The 12,331-nt window shown below is 39.8% G+C and overlaps 1 protein-coding gene across 1 annotated transcript in view; it reads left to right on the forward strand.

The window, feature by feature from the left end:
• The window catches only part of DSCAM (DS cell adhesion molecule), a 607,252-nt gene that overhangs the window by 530,472 nt on the left and 64,449 nt on the right, over positions 1 to 12,331 (forward strand). Inside the window, exons 22-25 of the mRNA XM_074969783.1 lie at positions 6,007 to 6,124; positions 6,907 to 7,070; positions 11,012 to 11,110; positions 11,429 to 11,617. Coding sequence (XP_074825884.1) covers positions 6,007 to 6,124; positions 6,907 to 7,070; positions 11,012 to 11,110; positions 11,429 to 11,617 — 570 coding nt within the window. The remainder of the gene's footprint in view (positions 1 to 6,006; positions 6,125 to 6,906; positions 7,071 to 11,011; positions 11,111 to 11,428; positions 11,618 to 12,331) is intronic.

Consider the following 12,331-nt stretch of genomic DNA (forward strand, 5'->3'; position numbering starts at 1 on the left):
AGTGCTTGCTTAGCACGTCTCCCATCTTCCGTATGGTGTACGTGTCCCAACCATCTGATCCTTCTTTCTTTGATGATATTTGTTACCATGTCCTGCTCTGTGAGCTCCCTTCTCTCGCATTTGTTGTTTTGTCTTTCTGTGAAATGTGTAGTACCTTCCTCAGCCATCTGTGATGGTGATGGGCAGCCACCTGTTTTCATTAGCCACTGTCATTGATCAAGTCTCTGCTACAATAGGGTGACCAGTACAATCACATGGTATAATCTGGTCTTTCGTTTGGTGTGGAGACTTCTGTGTGACCACCTGTTGACGTGTGCTTTGTGGTAGAGGCCTGCAAATCAGCAGATATCCGCTTCAGATCTGTGGATCATTTTTGCAGATTGCGGATCAGATGCGGATACAAATTTTGTATCCGTGCAGGGCTCCACTTTGTGGTACAGAGGAAGTGGAGCCCTTTTACAATTTAAAAATGATAAACTGTAAGAAAAGTAGCACCATCTTCTTTTATACGGTGAACGTGGTCCCTGGGAGTTGCATCCTGTCCGTCTGCGAGTGGTTTGCGCTTCTGTGAAGTTATATGTTACTTCTGCGCACCCCCATGCTGTAGAGCACACAAAGTGTTGAAAACCGTTTCCTGTCATAACCACAACTGAAATGTCCGCAGGGACCTTACATCTGATTTGTAACCTAGGGAGTAAGTAACTTCTGAAGTTACCTTCAGAGAGTAAGTGAACTACACAAGAAGGTTGGTAGGAACCTGGTGAGGCCTTTTACTGGACTTCTGCTGTGTGAACACATTTTTTTCTCCAAGTCAGGGATCTTGCAGTAGTCCAAAATAGTAGTAAAAAATAACAGAAATTTTCAGTCAGCATAAGAGAGCTTAAGGAGCCTAAGAAACAGTTTGAAACTATCAAAATGAAATAGTCTCTTGACACTTCTGAAATGAATATCTGTTTCATGCGAAATTTTGCAATTTCATTTTTTGGTCTTTTTTGGAATGATTATTTTTGGAGGAAAATTTGGAATTTCCAGTGGAACAGGAATTCTAGTTTCCATCTCTGCTCACAAGTGGATTGCAGCTTTTACTGGTACTTCAAGGTATCTTTGCGTCTGTTTTGTAGATAAATTATAGTGACTGCATTAACTGCTATTTTCTTAGACAGGATGACTAAGTTAAAAAACCCCTCCAATGGTGAAATCTTGGGTCCACTGAAGTCAAGAGAGAGTGTGGCATTGACTTCAGTGGGAGCAGGATTTCACTCCAGGTGGTCAGTCTGTGGATAGACTTTTGGGCTTTGTTTGTTTTAGTTAGCTTGTTTTTAACTATCCAGTTACCTTTTCCTACTGTGTGGTCTTGTCATGCTTGTGTTAGTCTTTCCCAAAACATATGCCCCTGAAAATGGCACTGCAGAAAACAACACTGTAACATCACAAGTGACAACTGACTTTCTTCATGCTGTGGTGGTGGTATCATTTACTCAAGACAGTGCTTCTGAAACCACCATCCCATCAAGGCTAATGAAGTACCTGCACGTGTAGAATAAGCAGGCATTTGTTGGGTGCTGTTTAGCATCAGCAAGTAATGGGCATTTTCAGTCTGGCTCTTTTTCTATCAGTAATATACTGTAGTCCTACTACCTAGGCTTCATTTCAGCTGTTCCTCTCAATCATTAGAACTGATTTTTGGTGTGTGTTTTAATTAATTTTTTTTCCAGAGCAAATGTCCTAATAAGCTGAGGCTTCTACCGCACATTAAGAGAATCTCGGCATCACAGTCCAAAATGATTACATAATATATGGCTTCATTTTCTCTTCATGAATCCCAGCAGTCCCACTGCAGCCCACAGAAGTAATTCCCTTTCACTCTTCAAGACCTGTTCTGTTATGTATGATTTTACTTTAAATATTATTTGCAGAGGATAAGAACCCACTGAGATGAAACATCTCAATTACATTTGATGCTGACTCTCGTTTTCATGTTTGTCTAATTGGCACAAAATGGATCATTAACTGTCAGTTCTGATCAACATGCACGACTGAAGAATATCAGGATTAAAAATGCACTATGAAATGTAGTTGAATCCAAATTCAGCATGGTGCTTTTAGATGCAGATTTAAGGACTAAAAATGAATAATAATTACATTAAGGGTCATACCTGGGAAATTCATTATGTTAAAGCTAAAACATGACCCCACAGGGCCTATGTGTTATGGAACAAAAATACCACAGTAACATTTTGCTGAAATCCTTGGGTACAGATGGAACTGCCATCTTAACTCTGAATTTATTAGCTTTTGTGGATTCAGGTTAGACTCCTATCCCCTCAGCACCCTTTGATTTATTTGCCTAACTCCCTACTAATTGCGGTGAGACTATCCCTCTTAAAGTTAGCAAATTTCATATTGAAAAACAAAACAGCTTTGCGTTATGCAGCACAAAAGGAATCTATTAAAAATGACAAATCTATTTCTCAAGTTCCCACAGCTCAAAAAACCAATCTGAGTTTTCCAATTCATAAGAAAATTCATCTTCTCCAGATACAATGTTTTAGTCTGGGCTTGCTCATAGCATGGTGAAGAGAACACACTGTTGACGTGTGTTGAACATCCTGCTGCTGCAGACACAGACATTTAAAATTCATGACTTAAGCAAGCATGTGCTAAAGTGGAACAAAATGAAGTTTCCTCTATGAGCCAACTTATAAAATATTTCCTTGATCCTGACAACCACACTTTTCTTATTTTTAAAATTCATTGTCCCACATAGATTCATCCCATACAACGTAAAGGCCTCATTTTCAAAGCAGACAGCCCATTTTGAGTACACAAATAACAGTTTTGTAGGCACAAACTGGTGCAAGAACAAATTTAGAAAGCGCCTTTAAAATTGTGTCTTGTATTGCTAAAATTGTCTGTGGGCCATGCATTTGAGGACACATCTTACACAGCCACATGAATGTTTTCAGATGGGATACCTTGCTCACTTTAGCATGTGTGTGATCACATTTCCCATGACCAGCGGCTGTTCTTTTCTGGTGATTTCTAGTTGCCAAAATGGCCCTTGGGTACCATTGCAACCTGAAGGAACTTAGATCAGACAAAGGGCTGTTCTAAGCTGCACCAGGGACTGGCTCCAGGATCAGGGGCACAGAGGTCACATAAAGCCACATTTTCCCCCAGATGAGTTGGGTTCAACACTAATGCAGCTGAAGATCTGCCCCTATATGTCACAAATGAGCAGTTCCAGTAAATTGCATCTTTACCCTCAAATATCCATTCTACTCTATATCTGAAGTGAATTCTTGACAGAGAGTTCACAACTATGGGTAATTTTAATGTAATGCTCATATCATTAGAGGAGATGAACCATCCATAGCCTGACCTAATTGTCAAAATCTGTCTATTTTAGTCATTTTTATACCATGCATCACTATAGTAGTTAATCATTGGCACTCTTTTTTCCCATTGAGCCAGTCTCAGCCAGAAAATATAGACCTAACTGAAAATCACACATCAGGTTATGAACCCTGGCAGTTCCACCAACAATCCCACTGTGGTACAGTAGGTATCTAGCCTAAACTGCTAACTCTCACAAGGCTGTGGATAGTGATGATACCCACTGGACTTCAAGATGACAATGTTTTATCTGGGGTAATAGTTTTCTTTTTTACATTAACATTGCTTTGGATGGAAACATTGATAATGGGCAAGACTGCTTCAAAGAGCCTATTGTATTCCATGAACTGCTACAAAAAGAGAAAGAAGAACCTTTCTACCCCAGCCACTCATACAGAAGTAGATCAGGTATTGGAACAACCTCTGATCACAGGATTACCTTAGCCCTGGTCTACACTAGGACTTTAGGTTGAATTTAGCAGCGTTAAATCGATGTAAACCTGCACCCATCCACACGATGAAGCCCTTTATTTCGACTTAAAGGGCTCTTAAAATCGATTTCCTTACTCTACCCCTGACAAGTGGATTAGCGCTTAAATCGGCCTTGCCGGGTCGAATTTGCGGTACTGTGGACACAATTCGACGGTATTGGCCTCCGGGAGCTATCCCAGAGTGCTCCATTGTGACTGCTCTGGACAGCACTCTCAACTCAGATGCACGATTGTTTGCCGTTGCTCTGACGCAGGGAGGGGCGACTGATGACACGGCTTACAGGGTTGGCTTACAGGGAGTTAAAATCAACAAAGGGGGTGGCTTTACATCAAGGAGTATTTCACGGAGGACTTCACGGAGGGTTCCAATAAGAAATGGTGCACCTAAGTTATTGTTCTTATTGGAACAAGGGGGTTAGTCTGGCCTCTGATTGATACATGGCTAGATTTACCTCGCTGCACCTTCTCTGTGAGTGACTGCAGTGTGACCTAGAGGAATGAGTCCCCTAGACGGGGGGCGGGGGGGGGGGGTTTGCAAATGAGTACAAAACAAATCTGGTCTATTTCTTGTTTTGATACACTCCATCTATCTTTTACATCTTTGGCTGGCAGCAGACGGTGCAGAAGAACTGCGTGCCATCCACATCTCATGGCTGCTTGGCAGAAGATGGTACAATTGGACTGCTAGCAATCCATATCACCTGCCTGCTCACGATAAGATGGTTCAATAGGACTGACTGCAGGACTAAAGAGAATGACCCGATCAAATCACTCCAAATTTAGTCCCTGCACCCATGTCAGCCCAGGCGCTCCTGATCGACCTCACACAGGCGACCAGGAGCACCTCGGACATGACGATGACGGCTACCAGTCCTATTGCACCGTCTGCTGCCACAAGGCAATGGGTTGCTGCTGCTGTGTAGCAATGCAGTACCGAGTCTGCCAGCACCCAGGAGACATACAGTGACAGTGAGCTGAGCAGGCTCCATGCTTGCCGTGGTATGGCGTCTGCACAGGTAACTCAGGTAAAAAGGCGCAAAACGATTGTCTGCCCTTGCTTTCACAGAGGGAGGGAGGGAACGGGGGCCTGATGATATGTACCCAGAACCACCTGTGACAATGTTTTAGCCCCATCAGGCATTGGGATCTCAACCCAGAATTCCAATGGGCAGTGGAGACTGCGGGAACTGTGGGATAGCTACCCACAGTGCAACACTCCGGAAGTCGACTCTAGCCTCGGTACTGTGGAAGCACTCCGCCGAGTTAATGCACTTACTGCACTTAGAGCATTTTCTGTGGGGACACACACACTCGAATATATAAAACCGATTTCTAAAAAACCGACTTCTATAAATTCGACCTAATTTCGTAGTGTAGACATACCCTTAGAAAGAATGTGCAGTGGGGCATAGGACCATACAGGCAAAGCCTAAGGTGGTTTGACACTTGTAAAAAATGAGTCTTGTTTATAGCAAGAGCAGGAAATAAAACAATGTTGACTTTTGAAGGAATGTATCTGGGCCATTGAAGACATAGATTAGTCATAAAAAAGATTATCAAAACAACTATTGATAAATTCAGAATGTTTTCAACTTTCACTTCACTGAGGTGAATAAGATTTTGTGTTTGCTAGTCAAAATGAAACTAGGAGATATCATAGGATACTGATATACTATTCTTCAGTAACTAGAGTCTTTAAGAATCTGACATGTTGTAGATATGACTACCAGAAAATGTGGACTAGAAGATCATTCGAAGAGGGGAATCCCTTTGAGATGACATTTTATCTTAGCTCCTACCAATAAATATACAAAAGATTAAGTTTTCATAAAGTACTAGGAAAGTAAAGAGGGCTCAGTGATTAAAAGCTTTTGGGATTTATTCTACTTCAAGGCTCTTCCATCCCCAGTCTTCTTTCCTCCAGATATTAAAAATGCATTATTTGTGTTCAAATAAATAGCTGATAATGTGGGTCAAAAATAATTAATTTCATCGAAACAGAGCTTGGAGCAAGTTGGCTTTTCCTTTAAATATTTAATTTTGCATATGTGTGTTTTTACTCCGAAGAACGCATGAAAAAGTGCTCCTCTGTTTCAGTCTTCCTCTTCTTATTGTTCAGCTCCAGCCAGAATTCTGACATTCAGTGGCACAGTAACAACCCCATGGATGAAGGATATCATCCTTCCTTGCAAAGCCGTTGGGGACCCATCTCCTACAGTCAAATGGATGAAGGATAGGTAACCAGCAACTATATGTGTAGCTTGAATAAGGCACTGTAGCTTAAAATCATGGGCAAGATTGTGCATGATACTGCATGAGTGTGTCAGGAGGAATCTACCCTTGCTTCACTGTGTGGAGACTGATTACAGCTGCAGAAGGGAAGTTCAGAATGTCCGACGGACTAAAACTTGTTGACTTTAAGGGTTAGAAAGTACTGAAAATGTGGGGGAAGATAAATATTAAATACTTTATATATAGTTTTAATTGCTGTTTAGATATCAGGCTCAGGGAATATAACTGTAGTGTCAGTGGTCATTGTGTTGCTAATGTGAATCAAAATCCATGGTAAATGCCAACAATAGTAATTTTCTAAAAAGAAAACATTCATGAGTATAGAACACGAGACCCATTTTGCTCTTTTCTAAACATACTGGTCACACATTGGAGAGCCATGCTTGTAACTGCATGGGCAATAATTTGATCCAAATATTGGATCAGCAGTGAGAGAGAGAAATCCATGTCCCATACTAATGATTATGATGCATTGTACAACTTTGAGTTACATGATGCCCCGAGTTGGTTGTACTTTTTGAAGTGGCAGATAATTAAGGAGGGAGCTGTCTCCTTTATTATTCAAATCATAGCTAGGATTCCCACCTGTCCAAATACTGACCACTGGCATTTTCCAGCGGCATGCTTCCAGTGCTGCTTTAACTAAAGAGGGTCCTGTTTTTTCTTTTGTTTGTTTTAATCCGATTGTAACTTCTTTAATGTATGCATTTTGTTTCCTGTGAGGTAGTAACGGGACACCCAGTCTAGTGATGATTGATGGGCGAAGAAGCATCTTTAGCAATGGCAGCTTTGTTATCCGTACTGTGAAAGCAGAGGATTCTGGATATTACAGCTGTGTGGCCAGTAACAACTGGGGATCGGATGAAATTGTTTTGAATTTGCAAGTACAAGGTAAGCCAATTGGACCTTTTACATAATTGTTTTTACAGTCTTATCATGGCTGTTAGTTAATGTGTGAGAGTGTATGTAATATATATTTCAGTGTGTGTGTCTGCTTGCATATCTATGTACAAATAATATTTTTGCAAAGTTAAATATTCAATAAACAAGACATGAGAAATTATAAGAAAGGTTCTCCTAGTAACGGTGACTTGGCTGCTTCGCAATTTATCATCCTATGTATTTTATGGTATACATTTTTCAAGCTAAAAATTAATATGATAAAGTCATTGACTTCCGTGGGACTTATGTACTTAAAGTTAAGCATGTGGATAAGCATTTGCAGAATCAGGTCCAAAGTGTTCACTTTCAATTGGTTTTGAGTTTCTACACAAGGAAAATAGCATCCTATGCTTTTACTGTTGTTATGTGTATATATAAGTATGTCATTTTAAGGTTACAAAATTTAACAATAGCTGAAGGCATTTTGTTTAAACTGCCCAAATCAAATTTTGCTGGACTGAGACCTAGCATGGAAAACTTCAGTATGAAAGGAGAAATGTACAGAAAGCTATGGTGACTATAGGAGGGGGTATTAATATTTTCCTCTATTATAATCTTAGTTAGCAGGTATTACCAGGTACCTGCTAGAATATTTTTTAAATGTATACAGTCACCCAACATGGTATTGCTAGGTGCACAAACAATGTGAAAATACATATAACACTAATGTCAACAAAAGCACACAATGTTCATGTGCACACACACACACACACACACAAAGATCCCTCAGCTCACAAGACTCTCCTCCTCTTTCCCACTCAGTGCAAAGCTTGAGCAAATAATCCTTGCAATGTGTCTTAATTGTCAAAAACATATCAGACGCGGGAAATATATTTCTGAATTGAGCACATGGAACACTCTTTGGAAAATACTCCATTCCCAGTCCCCAGATACACGATCCTAAAAATTGTCAGTTCAAGCAGCCCAGCAATTTAGAAAACAAAGAGAGAGGTGGTCTCTGTGGCAGTGTAGGTATGTCTATGTATCCCTATCTATGAAGCCTTGAAACAAATATGAGTGAGTGGATTAACTCACCTAAAATCCAACAAAGGAGTGGGGATGCTTTTTTGTAATGTCTGAAACATGATCACAATAGGGAAATGGGAGAGAAATAATATTAAGGTGGAGCCTTGTTTCTTGTACTCTAGTACATGCTTTCATAATTGTATAATCTCGAAGTTATTAAACTGCAGTAACTAAAAGCAAATCACTATTAATTCCTTGGAATAAAGGGAGATTGGCATTTAATTTGTGGGATCTTAGGTGGAGAACTGTGATAAAAAATTTTATGTTCAATCTTTTAGTGTGTAATATGTTCAGTAACTCTCAGTGGAATGTACCAAAGCAAAGGGAATAAGGGAGCAATGGTACAGTACATCTGATGTAACTAATCTTCCCTGGCACATAGAGTTTATTTTTTCTCCAGTATTCATCCTGTACTTGGCGAGTTAAGTAACTAAGATCAGCCCCCCTATAAACGAGGTGAAATTGGTGGTCTTGCTTCACATCAGCATTGATCAGATTGCTGTCCTGTGACTTGAATGGGAATTTCAGCAGGTGATTACTCCAGCTGCTTTGCTCTGGGGAGCACAAAGAGTCCATAAATCCAGCTGTATTTAGAGCTGCTTTTTGTCACTAGAACAGCACTTAGTAGCTGAAGCATGCTAGTGAATCTGACCTAGAGGATGACATTCTGGCTTCATTGAAGTCAATGGGAGTTTTGCCATTGATTTCAGTGGAGTCTGGATTTCACCCATAGTGTTCAATTTCACAACCTTCAGCCTCCAGTTTCTTTCTCACTTCGACTATCTATGGTGAAAGAAGAGATGGAACCTATATTAATATTCTGCTCCCTCCAAGTATTTTTGGGCGGGATGTCTCTGACAGAGCTGAGTGGGAAACAGTTTTCCAATCCTGGAAATACTTTCAAGAGTGTGAAAATATTTCCTTATTCTGAATCAAGACTAAATTTTCACAAACCAAAAAAAAAAAAAAAATCAGTTCAGGATAAGTGAAACATTTCATTTTGATCATTTCAAAATGTTTGATTTTGACATTTTTTTTTCTTTGTACTGCTTTTTCACTCGAATTGGCTTAGGTTTCTAAACAAAAAGTCATGGCAAACTGAATTTTTCATTTTGAAAATGTTGAAACAAAAGATTTTGACAATTTCAAAATTTTTGTCCAAAAAATTTTCAAGGCCAGGAGATTCATTAAACGTACCTCTTTCTCAGACAGTTTTGCTTTTGACATATTGGCATTTTTTAATAAAAAAAAATTCATAAAAAATGTTCCTGATCAGCTCTGATCAGTTTCCAATCCTAGAGAAGTCCGGGGTGTTTCTTACAATATGGACTACATCGTAGAATTCTTAGGAGGAACATGCTAGTTGTGGAAATGATAGGGGCGGGGATTCCCTCAGGAAAGGGCAAATAGCAGAAAGATTTTTATCTACTCATCAGTACCTGAAAGTAAGGATGGATAAGCCTGGTTGGGTAGAGAGAAAACAAATCCAAACTCTCAGACAAAACCTTGACTTGAACTGAACCTGTGTTGTGATTGTAAAGTTTATGCAACTTTTTTAAAAATATTAATCTATAATAATCTTGAACCTCTGGCTCTCCTGGTTCAAACTAGGAGCAGAAGGGGAAGTGAAGTGACTAAATACCACAACAATTTTCCTTGCCATATTTCTGGCCTGACTCTAACCAGGCAGTCCCAGAAATCATACGAGAGCTTTTTCTCATCAAATGTCTAGTTCAGAATTGCAAACCCAAGAGGTTCCGATAAAGTTTAGATAAATTTTCAGACTTTAGGCCTCTGATCCAAACTGAATCAACTCTTTGGAATTTCACCTATCACTACTTGTTAATTTTTTTTAACAGCATTAGCTTGGCAAATGTTCGTCTTTGAGGAGTCCACAGCATGCACTGCATTTTCTGTCCCCCCATTCAGGAATCGTCAGTTGCCATAATAGGACTGGATAAATAGTTCAGTTGGAAACCAAAGCCATGTACGAGTCTGCCAAAATGAACCAGAATATTGCAAGATGAGCTCACGTGATGGAATCATGATATTTTGTCACAGTGAAAAAGAGGGAGGGATGGTTTCCCTCAGTCAGCCCAAGACGCAGTGTGCTCTGGGAATCCATCCTTTATGCCCAGGCAAAATTTTGGGTCTGATAGACTCTATGCACAGCAACAGAACCAAAATGTCTCCAGGTTTACCCACCTCTTGTTGGTAGTGCTTCATCTCCTCCATGTAGATGGGCATCATGAGTGGAAGAAAAACATCTGGAGGAGCTGTGGCTTTGCAAAAGCTGCTTTTGCACATAGGAAGCTGGATTTCCTTATGGCAGAGATACACCATTCCTGTGCCATTTAACGCACACAGCTGAATTTTCAGCACACGGAGCTGAACAAAAAATTTGTATGTACCCGCTTTTGCACGTGTAATTACCACTATTTGGTGCAAACGCATCCCTGCGTGTGCCATTTAGTTGCAAACGGGCTGCACTTTCCATCAGCTAAACATGCCGCCATTGTGCTTAAAACAGGTGTGAAAGTTAATAGAAAGTAATTATGAGAGGCCAAGTGTGTTCCTGGTCATTTGGAAGGAGATCCTGCAGGATAGCAGTGCTGAGAAATACAGATGTTCAGAGAAAAAGTGGGGAAAAATGAAAGATAAAATTGTATAGAAATGTAAATATAAAAAATGAGAGCTTGTCTGCTCGCTCCTAACTGAGGATGTCAATTATACAGACACTTTGACAGAAATAATTTGCATTTTTGCCACACAAAACAGTTATTTGATAAATGACTGTTAGAATGGTTTAAAGCTATGCATAATCATTTAAATCTATTTTCTATTTTTAACTCCTTCCCATCCAGTGCCCCCAGACCAGCCAAGACTTACTGTGTCCAAAACCACATCCTCTTCTATCACTCTTTCCTGGATACCTGGAGACAATGGCGGTAGTTCTATCCGAGGTAAAAGAATTCAGGTTAACTGCAACTTCTTACTAAATAATCATCTCTTTATAGGCCTGGCAAATAATAATGATTAGGGCTCCATGTCTGTCATGGAGGTCGTGGAAGTCACGTACGCAAGTAATATGTATATTTATATTACACAGAATCTATTGGAACTAATCCAGTAAGAAGCAAGTTCAATATCTTTCTGTGCTAAACGGTTTCCAAATATATAAAAGTCCTCATAACATCTTGTCATATTCAGCAGAATTTGTGATTCATATCTGCCAAAGAAGTTAGGTTCCTGGTTTATCATTGTCTTTGCTTTTCTTGCAGGTTACATACTGCAGTACTCTGAAGATAATAGTGAGCAGTGGGGTAGTTTTCCCATTAGCCCTAGTGAACGGTCCTACCGTTTAGAGACCTTGAAATGTGGTACTTGGTACAAGTTCACACTAACTGCTCAGAATGGAGTGGGACCAGGACGCATCAGCGAGATCATAGAGGCCAAAACACTTGGAAAAGGTACTGAATTGCTGTCCTGTTTACTCAGACAGTTAATGAGTGTGAGCTCTCCCATCCTGCTATAGAAGTAATTCTGTTGTTATGGTTAGAAAGAGAAGCACAGATGTTCCAATTTTAATTGCTTTGAGTATTTTGTTATTGCTTTTCAACACATGGTTTGCATTGTTGTTGTAAGCATGTTGGTCCCTGGGCATGAGAGAGACAAGATGGGTGAAGTCATATCTTTTATTGCACCAACTTCTGTTGTTGGAAGGTGTCTGAGAAAGGAAGCAGAGTTTCTGAACTAAATATAGGTTGGGATAGATTGTTAAGCAGAAGGGGTAAATTACCTCAGCTACTTTGTCTCTTTGAAAACATTTTCAGCTATGTCTTTATCATGCAGAAGAGGTTAGCAGTACAAGCTGTGATGTGCACCTTAACTGCTTCTCTTTCTTGATTTAACTGGTAATAATATCCCAAAATGATTTGGCAAATTTTACCTCTGAATCTGAAGTTTTTAGCATAGCTGTCCTTTTCTGTCCTTTTTAGTTAATTTGAAAATATACTGTCTGTTCCCTCTACCGTTAATGGGACTTGCCCATATGCTTCAAGGTAGAGCTAGTCAGAAATCAGAATTTCCATAGCATGGGAAATTCCAGTATTTTTGACATTTGTTTTGATCTTGAAATGGGATGAAAAGTCAAAATATCAGCTGCTTTTCAGGAATGAAAAGTT

This window comes from Natator depressus, chromosome 1, assembly GCF_965152275.1.
Source record: "Natator depressus isolate rNatDep1 chromosome 1, rNatDep2.hap1, whole genome shotgun sequence".
NCBI lineage: Eukaryota > Metazoa > Chordata > Testudines > Cheloniidae > Natator > Natator depressus.